This window comes from Desmodus rotundus, chromosome 13, assembly GCF_022682495.2.
Source record: "Desmodus rotundus isolate HL8 chromosome 13, HLdesRot8A.1, whole genome shotgun sequence".
NCBI lineage: Eukaryota > Metazoa > Chordata > Mammalia > Chiroptera > Phyllostomidae > Desmodus > Desmodus rotundus.
In genome coordinates this window covers 28,463,609-28,477,300 of record NC_071399.1, presented here as the reverse complement: position 1 = coordinate 28,477,300, position 13,692 = coordinate 28,463,609, and the positions used below count along the sequence as shown (strand labels likewise).

General features: G+C 54.1%; 1 protein-coding gene across 15 annotated transcripts in view; it reads left to right on the top strand.

The window, feature by feature from the left end:
• Positions 1–13,692, top strand: part of MCF2L (MCF.2 cell line derived transforming sequence like) — a 165,905-nt gene that overhangs the window by 86,241 nt on the left and 65,972 nt on the right. Inside the window, exon 1 of one of the 15 annotated variants that reach the window (XM_045186620.3) lies at positions 4,340–4,765. The exons of the other annotated variants lie outside the window; for them this stretch is intronic. Within the exon in view, the coding sequence (XP_045042555.2) occupies positions 4,693–4,765 (73 nt within the window). The 5' untranslated portion in view covers positions 4,340–4,692. Of the gene's footprint in view, positions 1–4,339; positions 4,766–13,692 lie in introns of those variants that run through there. 15 annotated transcript variants of the gene reach the window in all.

Here is a 13,692-nt window from a genome sequence, read left to right as displayed (position 1 = left end):
ACTTTGGACACCTGATTTCGACTGTCCTTGGCTTGGACTGCCCACAGTGGTAAGTGATGTGGGAACTGGACGGAAACCAGCCCCTCCAAAAAAAGATGACTTTGGCCACTCGAACTCCACAGATGAAGGTCTGGCCATTGGTACCACTAACAGCCAGAAGGCTTATCGATAACATAAACAATTATTTAACACATATTTTTATATTATATGTGTTAAGTACTCTATGCTTACAATCAAGTAAGCTGGAGAAAAGAAAGTGTTATGAAGAAAATCACAAGGAAGAGAAATGGTTTATAGTGTTGCGTACATTGACTGAAAAATATCCATGTGTAGGCGGACCCTCGCAGTTCAAACTCATGTTGTGCTGTGCCAGGCAGGGCCCCCCCCACCTCTACCCCCTGACCCCTCCGTGAGGAACCAGGCCGCACAGCAGGAGGTGAGCTTGAATGTAATGCACTTGAATCACCCCCGAAACCATCCCCCCAACCCCCGTCTGTGGAAAAATTGGCTTCCACGAAACCAGTCTCTGATGCCAAAAAGGTTGGGGACCACTGGTTTAAAGGTCAGCTATACACGCAAAGATCCAAGATGTTCAAATGGTGAGAGGTTAAATATGGATGCTTTTTAATGTTATTAATAGTATGAAAAAAATATTTTTGCTATCGTTACAAAAATATGTTTTAGGAAGAGTCATGATTCAATAGACTTCTGTGGTGTTTCCACATCTGATACAATGAATCGAAGCCAGATTTCACATTCAGTGTGTTTCCGTTCTAATGAAGTGTTTTCATAGCCACCAGGGTTGGAAGGGGAGCACGTGCAGTGGGCTGGGGTCCCTGCCCGACCCCGGTTCCTTCAGCAGTTATACAGATAGTGTTGAAAATGGGCCGATGAGTGTCCCGTTTCCTGAATGTCAAGGAGCTAACTGTCTCTCTCTCTTAATGCTAAGCTGTTGTTCTTACAAACTAAGTAGATGGTGTTAAATTTTTATGCTTCAATGTGTTTATGTTTATTGGGTTCAAAACTCACTAACTATTTAATTGGATTATTTTGTTGAGAAACTTGCCTTTTGTGCATATGCGTTTTTATAAACAACACACCTGAAATTATCTATTTGGGAAGATGCTCTCAGCTGAGTGGAAACTATTGTTGCTTTTCCACTAACAGTTAAACACACTGACCTGGAGAGTTTTCGTTGTCTGGGGCACTGTTTTTCCAGATTTTACTGGACCTCCCATCATATCTGTGCTTGCTCTATTAGTCCATCTTGTCTTCTCTCAGGCCGCTTAGTTCCTGGGTGAGCATTAGTTTAAACCGGACAAGAGTCTGCAGATTCACTTAATCAGGAACCTGGGACTGAGGGGCTTGTGTGTGCTCGGAGGTGCTCTGGGGGAACGCACTGCCCCTCCAGGCCCTTCCTTCAGGCCCCTCATGCCATAGCGGCGTGTGGCCCGAGGATGGAGAGGCACCAGCACACCTTGCTCGGGGGTCACTGCCCTGCTCCACGGCTGGAGCTCGTTGTGGAAGTGGGGAGATGGAGGTGGGGTGGTCAAGGCAGGCAGGAGGACAGCCACTGCAGTCAGCTCCTTCCGCAGGCCTGCATGTCACCCCAAGGAGTCTGCTTTATTTCCTGCAACAGTGGGTTGTCTAGGGGAAGGGACAGTTCATTCAGATTAGAACTGAGTGGACTGGGCCTGTGGGACATGAGAATGGAGGGGAGAACCCCTAGAGGGAAGCAAGCAGGGGCTGGGGGGAAGAACTAGAGCCGTGATGATTTTGGACCCAAAGAAGGCCCGTGAGGATACTGTGGGGAGGACACATGAGGGTGGACACCGGGGAGGGTGCTGGAGGGGGTGCAGGAAGAGGACTCAGGAGCAGGATGCAGGAGGAGGAGGGTGAGGACACAGAAGGAGGACATGGGAGGAGGACAGTGGCCAGTGGGCCCGCAGGCGTGGAAAGGACTAATTGACTGCTGTGTCCAGTCTTCCCTTCTTCCAGAGGCTTTGCTGACCTGACTGTTGAGCAGCAACACTTGCCTCAACTGGCTGCCATAACAACAAAACAAGGCCAGGTGGTGAGGAAAGGCCTCAGCAAATAAGGGCACAGCCTGTGAATAAAGGATGGCTCCTCCTAGTTTGTCGTCCAGCAGAAAATAACCAGAGAGCACACAGCACATCGGTTCTTCTCTCTGCGTAGTCCGGGGTCTGAGCCCATTTTAAAGTTACACAAATAGTTGCTTAAGGTTTGAGGGGACACTTTTGCCCATGAGAAGACTGTTCAGTGCCTTGGTTGGCTTTCCTTGCATCTGTGTATGAGGAAGGGTTAATGCCATGTTCCTGTCCACATTCGAGTCAGCTGGGCAGGAGTCCGGGGTGCAGCCAGGCCCCAAGGAGCCGCACACCACAGGCTGCAGGTTTCTGTGCTGTGCCAGGTCGTAAAGCAGTCCTTCACACAGGTGTGTGTTTGAAGTGTGATGTTGCCTGTAGTGTGCACTACATATTGCAGGTTTTGACCAGTAATGCTGCATTTTCTCAAATAAATAAACAAGCCCTATTCATTATAAAGTGCAGTGTCTACCATTTCTTTCCAGCTAATGAAGCCCTTGTGTTGGAAGGGTCACCAGCAGTCAGGAGCTGCTGGGAGGACTAGACCTTGGTCTGTTTCAAGGGAGTCCTTCTAGAATGGGTGAGAAAGGACAGACAGAGTGAGTGGGGCTGAGCCCCGAGCCTGTGCTTTCCACGGCTTGTGACTCCCTCTCTGGCCCCGTGCTGATGAGCTCTTGGGATTGTCCGCTGGAGCAGCCCATCGAGAGCTCGGAATCGCACCTTGGCGGTCCTTCCCAGATGAAGGGTGCAGGCACGGTGGCACTCGGAGCAGCTGACCTCCCCTGCACAGGTGCACACAGCCTCTGGTCCAAATGGCAGTGAGCCACACGGCTGCATTGCCTCCCTGACAGAACATCCCGCTGCTGATGCCACTTGGGCAGCTGCCGTGAGCTCGCAGAGAGACTACAGTGGGACTGAGTGGGGAACCTGAGGAATAAACTGGATGTGCAATTAGGGAGGTGTCACCGTAGCCCCTCACTCCATCACAGGGCACCTCCGTCCTTGTGTTTAAAAACAATGTTCCTTCTGGTAGAAGAGTATCAGGTATGACAACATCTTTCTCGGAATGGTCATCTTCTTTGCTGTCCGTTACACATTGGAAGGGCGTCCACCATTGTGCTGGACGCCAAGGTGCCAGCCGTCCCATCCAGTGCTGGGGGGTGAGGACTCACCAGGGCAGAGCTGGGCTTGGGACATCATGGCCTCTGTAGGAGGTCAGGCCTCAGCCATCCCTGAGCAGGTTTCAGGAGAAGGCTGTGCTCAGCGAGGCAGGACTACCTGTGCTGTGAGCTGGGAGAAGAGGGAGCTGGGTGATGTGAGCGCAGTCTGGCCACGGGAGAAGCTGGGCTCTGACAGGCCTTGCCCCCCACCTAGGGGCTTGCGTCCTGATCTACTTGAATATCCCAAGTCCCTTGGGGAAGCGCTGAAAGGGCTGTGCTTACAGAATACATCTGCAACTTCAGGCTGAGGAGCAGCCATTAGAAAGAGAACAGTTGGAATTGTCCAGCAAAGACCAGGTCAGAACCAGAGCCACGTGACAGGAATGAAGCGGGGAGGCCTGGATCAGGGTGTATGCCAGCTGCTGCTGCTGTGACAAGTGCCCCCAATAGCTTGAGCCTGCAGGACTCCATGGCCTCCGCTTGGGTTCTCTGCCCAGGGCACAGACAGGGGAGAAAGTGTGTCCGCAACATTATATGCCGATGGCACATGCAGGAACCAAACCTGCAATGGCTGTGAACACTTCTGCTCAGCGCTGGCTCTCATGCGTAAGCCAAAGCCAATTCCTAGTCCAGCTTAAAGGACTGTCCTCTCCAGGTGTGTTGGCTCCAGCACTGCACTCAAGCTCCTGGTCCCCTTCACCACTCCAGTTCTTCCTGCTCAAAATCTGGCCTGCAGACTAGCGGCTTCCCATCACCTGGGAGCTTGTTAGAGTCTCAGCACCACCCCCCTCCAAGCAAAACCTCCACTTTAACGAGCTCCCCAGGGATCCCCACCTATGAAGCATCCCATTTATTACACCTTCCATGTTCTTAGCCCCTGGGGGGCGCTCTGTAGCCAGCTGCTGAGGACCCTCTTGCACACACAAATAGAGGGGCATACACACAGCTTTCAAAGGAGCTCAGAAGAGCAGCATCGTGCAGCTCATCTTCGTCCTGATGAGGTGTCCTGGGGCCAGAAGGTCCAGCCCCTGCCCCTTGGTGGCAGCCCCACCAGCTTAGTGGACTGACAGCGGCTAAGCACAGGGCTCCTGCAGGGAGGGTCTGGACCAGCGGCACGATATGCAGGGCTGGAGCCGCTGCTGCAGGAGCTTCGGTGCCGCTGGGGTCTCAACAGTTAACAGTCTGCAGGCAGAATAAGTGAGCCACCGCCGAGGGCTCCTGCTTCAGGGACGGCCAACCCTGGGCCCTGGGGGAGCAGGCTGGGCAGGCAGCCCTGCAGAGCCCCAGGGGTTCGCGTCCCCTTGGCGGCTGGCTGCGGGCGGCCAGCCCAAAGATGGAGCCTTGCAGCCTTCCTTTGTGCGCCCCGGACGGGCGTTCCAGGAGGCAGGTCGCCGCCTCCTGACGCCGGCGCGTTGGCGGGCGACAGCATGACCTTAAGCCTCATCTCGTTGCTGTCCCAGGATATCTCCGGGCTCTGGCTCCTCCTGAAGACCAGCACAGGTGCGTCGAGCCTGCGCTTCGGGGCTTTCTGTGAATGGATGGTACGCGGGGAGAGAGAAGCTGGGTGACCTTCTGGGGATGGCTTGCATGTCACCTACATAAGCGAGCTACAGGGAGGAACCAGGCTCTGCCTGGCCTTGTAAGAGGGATGCAGGCTGTGAGGTGCCCGTGAAGGTGGAAAGGGGAGTCCCACACCTTGGGGGTGGGGGATGTCTGGCATCGCCAGCTAGTTTGGATCTGTGGCCCCCTGGCTTCGCCCCCTGCCCAGGGTGTCTCTGCTCTTGGAGAAAAGGTGCACAATAGCCATGCTCCCCCTGGAAGCGAGAATGAACTCCGCGGGGCTCCTTTGTTCCAGCTTTCCTGCAGACTTGCCGTGGGGCACAGAGGGAGCGCCAGAGCCTGGTGGGTATGCGACTGGCCCCTGGCAGTGACCCAGACAGCGCTGTCCCACGGCTGCACCCCAGTCAAGGGCTCTCTGGGGGGCAGGGCTTAGGGCTGGACTGTTTGAGCCTGAGGACAGTGAGGGGCCAGCCCTGGGTGGTTCTCTGTGGTCTTTATTTGTCATCCCTGCTCCCAGCTTCATCGGAGGGCAGGTACTTCTGACTCACTCCCTGTGGAGACTGAGAACAAAGGCCCTTGAGGAGGGATCCCTCCCTGGGCCCAAGGAGAGGGGGCAGTGCGGGTTACCTTGTTGCATTTCTGAGGATGGAACAGTATTTGTTTTGAAGTGATTTGTCATAAGTACATTTTCCAGCACATGGTTCTGCCAAGGATCGATGAATAATTCCTAAAATAAACATTTTTTGTAAATTTTAATGAATTGGTTCAACCCTAGCCATCACTGGCCACAGGAAACATCTCAAGTTGCCCATGTGGTGGTGAAGAGACTCGGTGAGTGGATAATGGTTGAGTACATGAATTTCTCCAACAGATAAGACCCAGAGGATTAGGAATGCTTTACTTAGGTGGCCACATTGGAAAGCTCAGTCACTCATTTCTAGGCCCGGAACATAAGCACTTGTCGGTGTGATGAGAAGTGATGGTTTTCGTGTTGATGTCGGTGTCACAGGACAATGCCGGAAGGGCCCCCAAACAGAATGCGTTCTCACAATATAGCTGTGGTCTGGGTGTCGAAAGTCTCTCCAACACCAAGCCGGCCTGGTCCTTTCCCCATCCCTGGACCACACGTACTTTATTGTGGGGGAAGACCTCACTGTGGCCATCTGCACTCATTTTAGGTGTTTTCCTAGCTAAATACTACTTTTAATTCTGTAACTTTCCACTAAGAATTCTCAGCATTTTTCTAACCTGTACTTTATTTTTTAAGATAAATGTGCATTTGAATAAATGTCCCAAGGAGTTTGTGTAATTAAGGGTTGGAGGGCTTTCTCCCCACTCTCTAGAAACAATCTGTTTTCTTCTGCCCCCCCCTCCCCCGCCGCACAAACCCATTTGCTGGATTTAGGAAGAAAGAGAGTGGTTGGTGCACGTGATAGTAGATCTCTCTTTCAGCGATGTTGTGGAATACTACGGGGGAGGGGGTACTTTTCTATGGGTCTGCATAGGTTTGTGTAACTGGTACTGATTTTCCTCAGAGCCTGCTGTTTATACACAAGGTCACGGGCCTCTGCTTTAGTCACTTCTGCGCAGGCTGGATGGGGAGGGAGCCAGATGGGAAGCTTGGCACCTGGCTGGTCAGGAGCTGGGCCCAGGGCACACTCGTGATTGGACGAGAGTGACCTGAGGGAGACACAGGCTTATTCACTCTGTCCAAGGCCACTGAGAACCAACCCAAGCTGAGGAAGATAGCAGGTTTGAACCACGATCTCTTTCCAGGCTCGGAGGTCTCCTGTCCTGTCGCCCATGCGATCGAGGAGGTTGACACGGGTGCAGGACCCGCCACCACCAAAACCCTAAACCCGCCCCTCACTCTCCACCACTCCTCCCCACTCCTTTCCTCCCTCACTCTGCCTGTCTTTCTCTTTTTCTCTGTCTCCGCCTTTCTATCTCGCAAATGCGGCAAGTCCCTCCCTGTCTCCTGCGTGTACCTGAGCAGGATGGGGGCTCCGAGGTCAGGCTCCCGTGGGACAGTCCATGAAGCCCCTGTGACCCTGCCAGGCTCTGTGCCCCCCATCCGGCCAGCAGGGACCCTGTCAGGGGTCCACCTGGGTGAGGCTTAGGATGCAGTGAGTGTGCCCTGCTGTGGCCCCCTTCGCCCCTGCAGCCCGACCTTCTCCCCACCGTGAGTCACGGTGTTTGTTTGACAGGGATGTTTTGAAGAAGGTTTAGACAACTTTTTGTTTGTTTTTTAGATTTATAGAATTCTGGTACCAGAACGTGGGAATAAATATGCACACCTGCAATTTAGGGAAGAATTTCAGAGACCTTCTGGAGTTTCCGGTAGGAACACAGTGTTGGTGTTGGTGATAGGAACCTCTGTCCTTCCTTGGTGCTGTGCTCTGTGAGCAGCTTTCTGAGAGCAGATCTAGATGGAAGAACACGCGAGCACCTGCCCCAGCGTGCCTTCTGCCCCTTGGAGCCAGGAAGGAATGACGTCTATAGAAACTGCACTGATTTCCCTGATCTCGGAGTTACTGTTTTTTAATACTGTCACATGATTATTTTAGAATGAGTAAGAAAAGAAAAAGGCTATCAGAAAAATCCCCTTTCTTTCCGAACAGCAGCAGGCTCCTGTGGGGGTGGGGGAGTGATGTTCGTGTCTGTGTCTGTGACGTGTCTGTGTCTGTGGTGTGTGTGTAGCATGTGCACGTGGGTGAGATTCGTAAGCCGTACCTGCTACTTCAGAGGAAGCCAAGATGCTGAAGCTCAGAACATGAAATTGTGGCGCTTTGGGGAGCCAGGTGTTTGGGGACTTTGGTTAAGCTCAAGAAGGGGCCCAGGCAGCAGCCAGCACAACATGCTGTTGGGGGCCCTGTGTGACAGGAAGCTCAACCCAGAACGAGAGTGAGGGGACTGTCCTGTTGTCATGTGCACTGCTCAGGACTGACGTTACTGGCTTTCAGTGAAACCCAGAGTCGGAGCTTCTGAAGAGGGGACGAGACGGCGGTTTATCTGTGACGGGCGTGCATGCGCTGGTGGTCGTCAGACACACGTGGAATGACACTAGTGTCCCTCCCTGCTTTCTTCTCCCGCCCATCCTCCCACCCCTGGAAGTCTGCTCGGGTTCCCTCCCGGTGGCCGCCTGTCTTCGGTTTGGCTGCTTAGGGCTTCCTGCTTGTGGAGACGTCAGGCCAGCGTGAGCCCCAAGGAGCCCGTGGACTGGCCACTGTGGGCAACCTTGTTCCCTGTCATCTCTGGGGAGACTGGAATCTCCTGGTGGCTTTCTAATCCTGACCCTGTCCTGACCCCTGTTTCCACCCTGCCGGCTGGACTGCCGGCAAGGAGGTGTGCAGGGAGGATCCGCCCGTGTGGATTAAACACAGACAGCACAGCCGGCAGGTCCCACGTAATGGGGAGGCGTGGGAGGTGCTCCGAGGAGGAGCGGAGCTGGAGGCTGGCTTTACTGCTCGTAAGATCTGCTCTTTTCTTTGGGGACTTGAGTCAGTGGGTGAGTGTGTGTAAGTGGCAGCTTCACTGAATTAGCCGGCTTCTCTCAGGCACAGGGGCCCACGGAAAAAGAACATTTGGAAACATGACTTAATTGCTTAGGACATCGTTAATCTTTAGTGCACTGAAAGAACAGTGTGATAAGTGACATCGGGGGCCCGGCAGAGGAGGAGACAGCCCACTGTCTGTGTGGCACTCCGAGGCTGGGTCATGCACCGGACCCTCCTCCCGCAGATGGTTTCCCACTTTCAGGAGCTTGCCAGGCTCTGGATGTTCCTGGGGAAGGCAGGGAGGGGACATGGGAAATGCATATGGTGTCATGTCTGTGGGCTTGTCAGTGCTACGTAAGCTGATTTCTGTGAAAAATCAAGCCCACTCCTGGGACTAGGCAGGAAGTTCATGAAGAGAAAGGTTATCAGTAGTGAAAGGTCCCCAGGTATCTCATGCTGAGACTCCCACTAGGGATCCTCAGATCCACGCACGAGCTTGCAGAGGGCTTTCAGTTGCACCAGCTGAGCACGTGCCCACCAGCATCTGTGCCAGTTCTTTCTCCATATTACCTGGACCCCGTCCTCCCAGCTTCCCGCTGGCTTGGCCATTGCCTGGCATATCTCCATGAACCACCCTCACCCACCCCAGCCTGTTCTGGGCCCTGAAAATGGACCACACATAGCAGTGTGTAGTAAATTCAAACCCTGACATGTCCATATCCAGGCCCCCCAGGCCCTACCTCACTCCACCCCACACCTCGTCCTGCAGGTCTTGTCACGTGCTGCGTCTCCAGAGAGGCGTCTGCAGGGGAATCTCAGTGAGGCCTGGTGTCTGTGCTGCCAAGTCACAGACGTGACCGCCTGTCCATCCTTTGTTGCCATGGTGCCTCGCGCTGTGCAGGCGGGGTCCAGCACCTAACTCACTCCCCCACCCCCCCGCCCTGCCCCGTGCACGGCCTCGGAGCTCTGGGTCATCTGGGACTTTGCTGCAATGCTTTGTGGTGAAGTGTGGTTTGATGACTCTAAAGGCAAACAATGCACTTAGTTTTATGATCACCTTCGCGTCCCCTGATATTCGCACTGGTGTTCATTAGCCGCCATCCGGTTTCCGATCCACTGCTACAGAAAAGGTCTGAAGGTGTGTTTTCCCATAGCGTGACCAGGAGCCCCTTTCACCCTGTCTTTCATGGCTCCCCTGCACTTATTTTTGCAACAGTGTGGACATTCAGGTTCCCAAGTCCCTCAGCTTGCTTCTCTTTGGCCATGCTTGTGGCATTTGGGTGGGGGTTGGAGGGGACAGCAGTGAGCTCCAGGTCCCTGCCCCTACCCGCAGGTGAGCACACCCTCCTGGCCTGCTCCCCAGCACCCCGGAGAGCAAACTTCTGAAACATGCTTGGTCCCACCCCTTCGGTTTCCAAAGCCACGCATGTGCACACTCTGCCCCATGGCCATAGAAGCTCTGTGGGCTGCTGCTGATAAACAGAAATGAGACTCTTGCCATGGGAAATGTGAACTGAGAAGGTCCCATAAAGTTCCTGTTGTCTCCCATCCTTGGGTGAATTGCCATCTCCCTTGGGTGGTGTTTGAACAGAGGGGATGGGAGAGGCCTGTGGTTGGGACAAGCAGGGGCTGCAAGGAGGCCTCAGAGAAGTGAGGGCTGGCTTGATCCCAAGGAGGCTGGCCAATCAGTGTGTCTGGAAGGACGGGTATGTGACAGCAGCCTCGTCAGGAACACTACATCGGATATCAGTGAAAGCAAGCCCGCACCTATGGCAAGAGGGTGCCTTCTTGGCTCTCTGCAGGACCCAAGGGCCCTTGGTCTGAGTGAGCTCTCCCAGCCCAGCCACAGTACCTGCCTTGAGCCCAGCGGTGGGCCTGGCCACTGAGCACGCAGCCCAGGACCCCAGCTCTGCAAACCCAGGGGAGCACGGCATCAAAAAACTGAGGAGTAAGTGAAGTAGCATCTCGGAGAGCCGGTTCCCGTGGGTGACTTCTCCCCTCTGCACCCCAGCCCAGCTCCCTCTCCTCCGTGACTCAGAGGAGCCCCTGGGCTGAGATGCTACAGCCCTGAGCAGCTGACGCGGCTGTGAGAGGCTGTGGCCAGGGCGTGGCGGGACCACATGCACAGATGCACTTGCTGCAGGGCTTGGCCTGGCGTCCACACGCCACAGCTGCTCTGCCACCATCTGCACAGTGCTGGGTGCCAAGTGTGAGACAGACCTGCATTTAACGTTGCTGTTAGGGTCCTTGTTTGCACCCATTTCTCTGATCGCCTTTGTGGGCCTCTAAAACAAAACAGAAACTGTGAACTCAGGAAGCACTAGCCCAGCTGAAGACTACATTCACGATGGCCATGCAGGGAAGAGTTTAATAAATGGGGTGGTGTAGTCAAAACAATCAGGCAGCACAGCTCCCTCGTCATCTCTCCCATTGGGCAAGGCAGCACCCTCCGTGCCATGGGAAGCCTGGCCCTACAGTGTCTTACCTTCCTCCCCAGCCTGCCCTGTCCCAACTGCTGGGAGACGCCCATCCGCTTGGACCCCCATCAGACATCGATGGGGGGGAGGGGCTGAGGCAGGGGGCCTTGCCCACCCAGGAAGCAGAAACAAAGCTTCTGAGGAGAGACAAGAGCAAAGGTCTGAGGAACCCAGGGTCAGGAGAACGTGGCCACGCTCATCCTAAATCCAACCTCAGTTCTGCTCCAGGGTGGGACAACTGTATCCCTAAATCAGACTCTTTACAAGCGCCAGCTCCCTCGACTTCAAACGCAGAAGCTTTGCTCTTGAACAGCCCCCTTAGAATGTTCCTGAACAGAGACAGACAGAGCTGAAACCACACACAACACAGGAGGGTGGAATTACCCTGCAGGGAGTCTGGCCTCAGGAGACCCTTGACCACTGCCCAGAACAGTGAGGAGGGAGCAGGGATCCCTGAGCTGCTCAGCACCCAACCCCATCCCAGTCCCCAGTCCTTCTGTGACCCCAGGCCACACTGGCCACTGGGCAGGAAGACCCTGAGGAGAATGTGGCTACATGAAACCTGTTGTCATTTGGGTCTCTTCCTGCCCTTCCCTCGGGATAGGTCTCTGGACCTAGACCCATCGGATAGCCATCTATGCTGGGATATGGCAGCTGATGTGTCCCCATCCTGCAGGGCAGGTGGCAGGTCAGTGTGAGCCCACTCAATGGCCATCATAGGAAGAGCAGTGTTAGAAGGCCTCTGAAAGCTAGAGTGCCCAGGGGAGGAGGGGTAAGAAGGGGAGAGAGAGGTTTGCTGCCCAGGACTGGCCTCCCCTCCTGGAGCCTGGGGAAGCCTCTTAGATGTAAAGAGCCTCAGGGTCTGTACTATGTGGGAATGCTCCTTGCAGGGGCCAGGCTGGATCTCTCCCACCTGCCAGCTCAGCGACCCTTGTGCAGTGAACGCCCTGTGCAGCTGTGCACTGCCCCTGCCCACACTCACGGCCCAGAAGGTGCAGCCGGGAGCCCCCTGCTGCCGATCTCAAACATGTGCAGATCTCAAAGTCTCCTTGTAGATCCCTCCATGGGCAGCCTAGTCCTGTGGTGGCGTGACGAGAGCTGAGCCCCCGTGGGACCTGTGACCAGAGGGGCAGAACCCGGAGCCAGCCGGGTAGGAGAGGCGAGGAGCTGGAAGAGGAGAGGGCTGGCCGAGGTCTTTAAACCCGGGAAGGACCTGCCTCCCCAGTCCCGTGCCCTGTGAGACAGACAGCCTGCCCAGCCTCTGTGTTGCTCTGGACCGTGGTTCTGGGACATTTTTGTCTCAGCCCCTTTCCACTGTGAATACTTTACTGAGGATCACAGAAAACTGTGTTACGTTATTGACCATATTAGAAATTAAAACAAATTCTTAAAATATTAACGTAAATAAAAATAACAGTGATAAATCCATTATGGTAGTACAAGTACCACCAGAACAAAAAAATGTGAAAGGAGGGGCGTTGTTTTGCATTTTGCACGTGGCCTTAATCTCTGACAAGCTGGGAACTGGCTGGGCTCACGCCTGCTTTCCTGCGGCGTGCTGGTGCCACACGGTATGTGATTGCTGGGAAGCCCCGAACTCATGTAGGGGGAAGGGGGGAAGGCAAAAGTCAGCGGTATTATGAGGGTGGTTTCCCCCTGTGGAGCCCTGAAGGAGCCCTTGACTCCATTGAAATGGCTTTTTCTTCAAAACCAAACCAAAGTCAAAGTGGCCACAAGCCGCTGGCGGCCAGGGCACAGCAGACTGCCCATCCCCAGGTGTTAGTGACCATTCCTACGCACACTTGCCAGACGCCGTGCTGCAAGTGTTCACTAAGTGCTCAAGCCACCCTGGGAGCTAAGATGCCAGGATTGTCCCAATTTTACAGACGAAGAGACCGACTCAGAGAGGTTAAGTAACATGCCCGAGGTCACACAGCCCCAACTGCCTTCAGAGTGCTGCTGGTTCACTCGCTGGGAAACCAAGGATCTCTGTGCATAAAAGGTGCTTTCAGCAAAGTGAAATGCAGCCTCTGGGCCCCAGTCCCCATTAAAGTGACTCGGAGAAGATTGCACAGAGGCGAGAGCAGTTGTGCAGACAGCGTGTCTTTGTGAACTCAGGGACAATGCGCGGTCAGTGTTCAGGTTTAAAGACACTTACAGTGAGCTCACTTGTCTGTGTCCTGCTGGCTTTCTGGGAAGCCCCGACCCGGAGCTGCCTCAGCCGTGGTCTACGGGCTTGGCAAAGGCGATTCCCATTCACTGACAGCGTTCTCCTCTCTGCCCACAGCAGGGAGAGTCTGTTTAAAATCTTGAATCAGAAGACTGCTTAGACTGGAAAAGAAGAATTGATACAAAATTACAAAGAGGTGATTTAAAGTGCCTCAGCTAGTGGCTGACTGTTATTTCTTTAACCATTGATGGGAGGGTAAGGGACTCAGGAAATCAAATGTCACAGTGAGGACCTGGTGTCACAATAATCCACTCTGAGTCATGTGAGGGAGGCACCAGATGCCCAGCTTCTGTTTCTGTTATTTTGGAGCTCTCCACCATGGCTGTCTGTAAAGCCAAGCCTCTCCCCCACGTTACACATGCCCTCTCTTAGCATCTCTATTTGCTAAACTCCATCCATTGAGAGACACCCACCTCGATGCTGCCTCAGACTGGCTGGCACCCTTGCCCCTCCCTTCTTTGAGCTGCTGCATCTAGAATTCCCCCACATTCTTTCACTACTGTGTGGCTTCAGGCAAGTCATTCAACATCTCTGTGCCTCAGTTTGCTCCTCCAAAAACTGCAATAATAGTGTTCTCACCTCTCAGCTTGTTGTGACAATTAAGTGCATTAATATGTAACAGGTATTTTAGTAACAGATGTGCTGTGACTGCTATTTCCACTA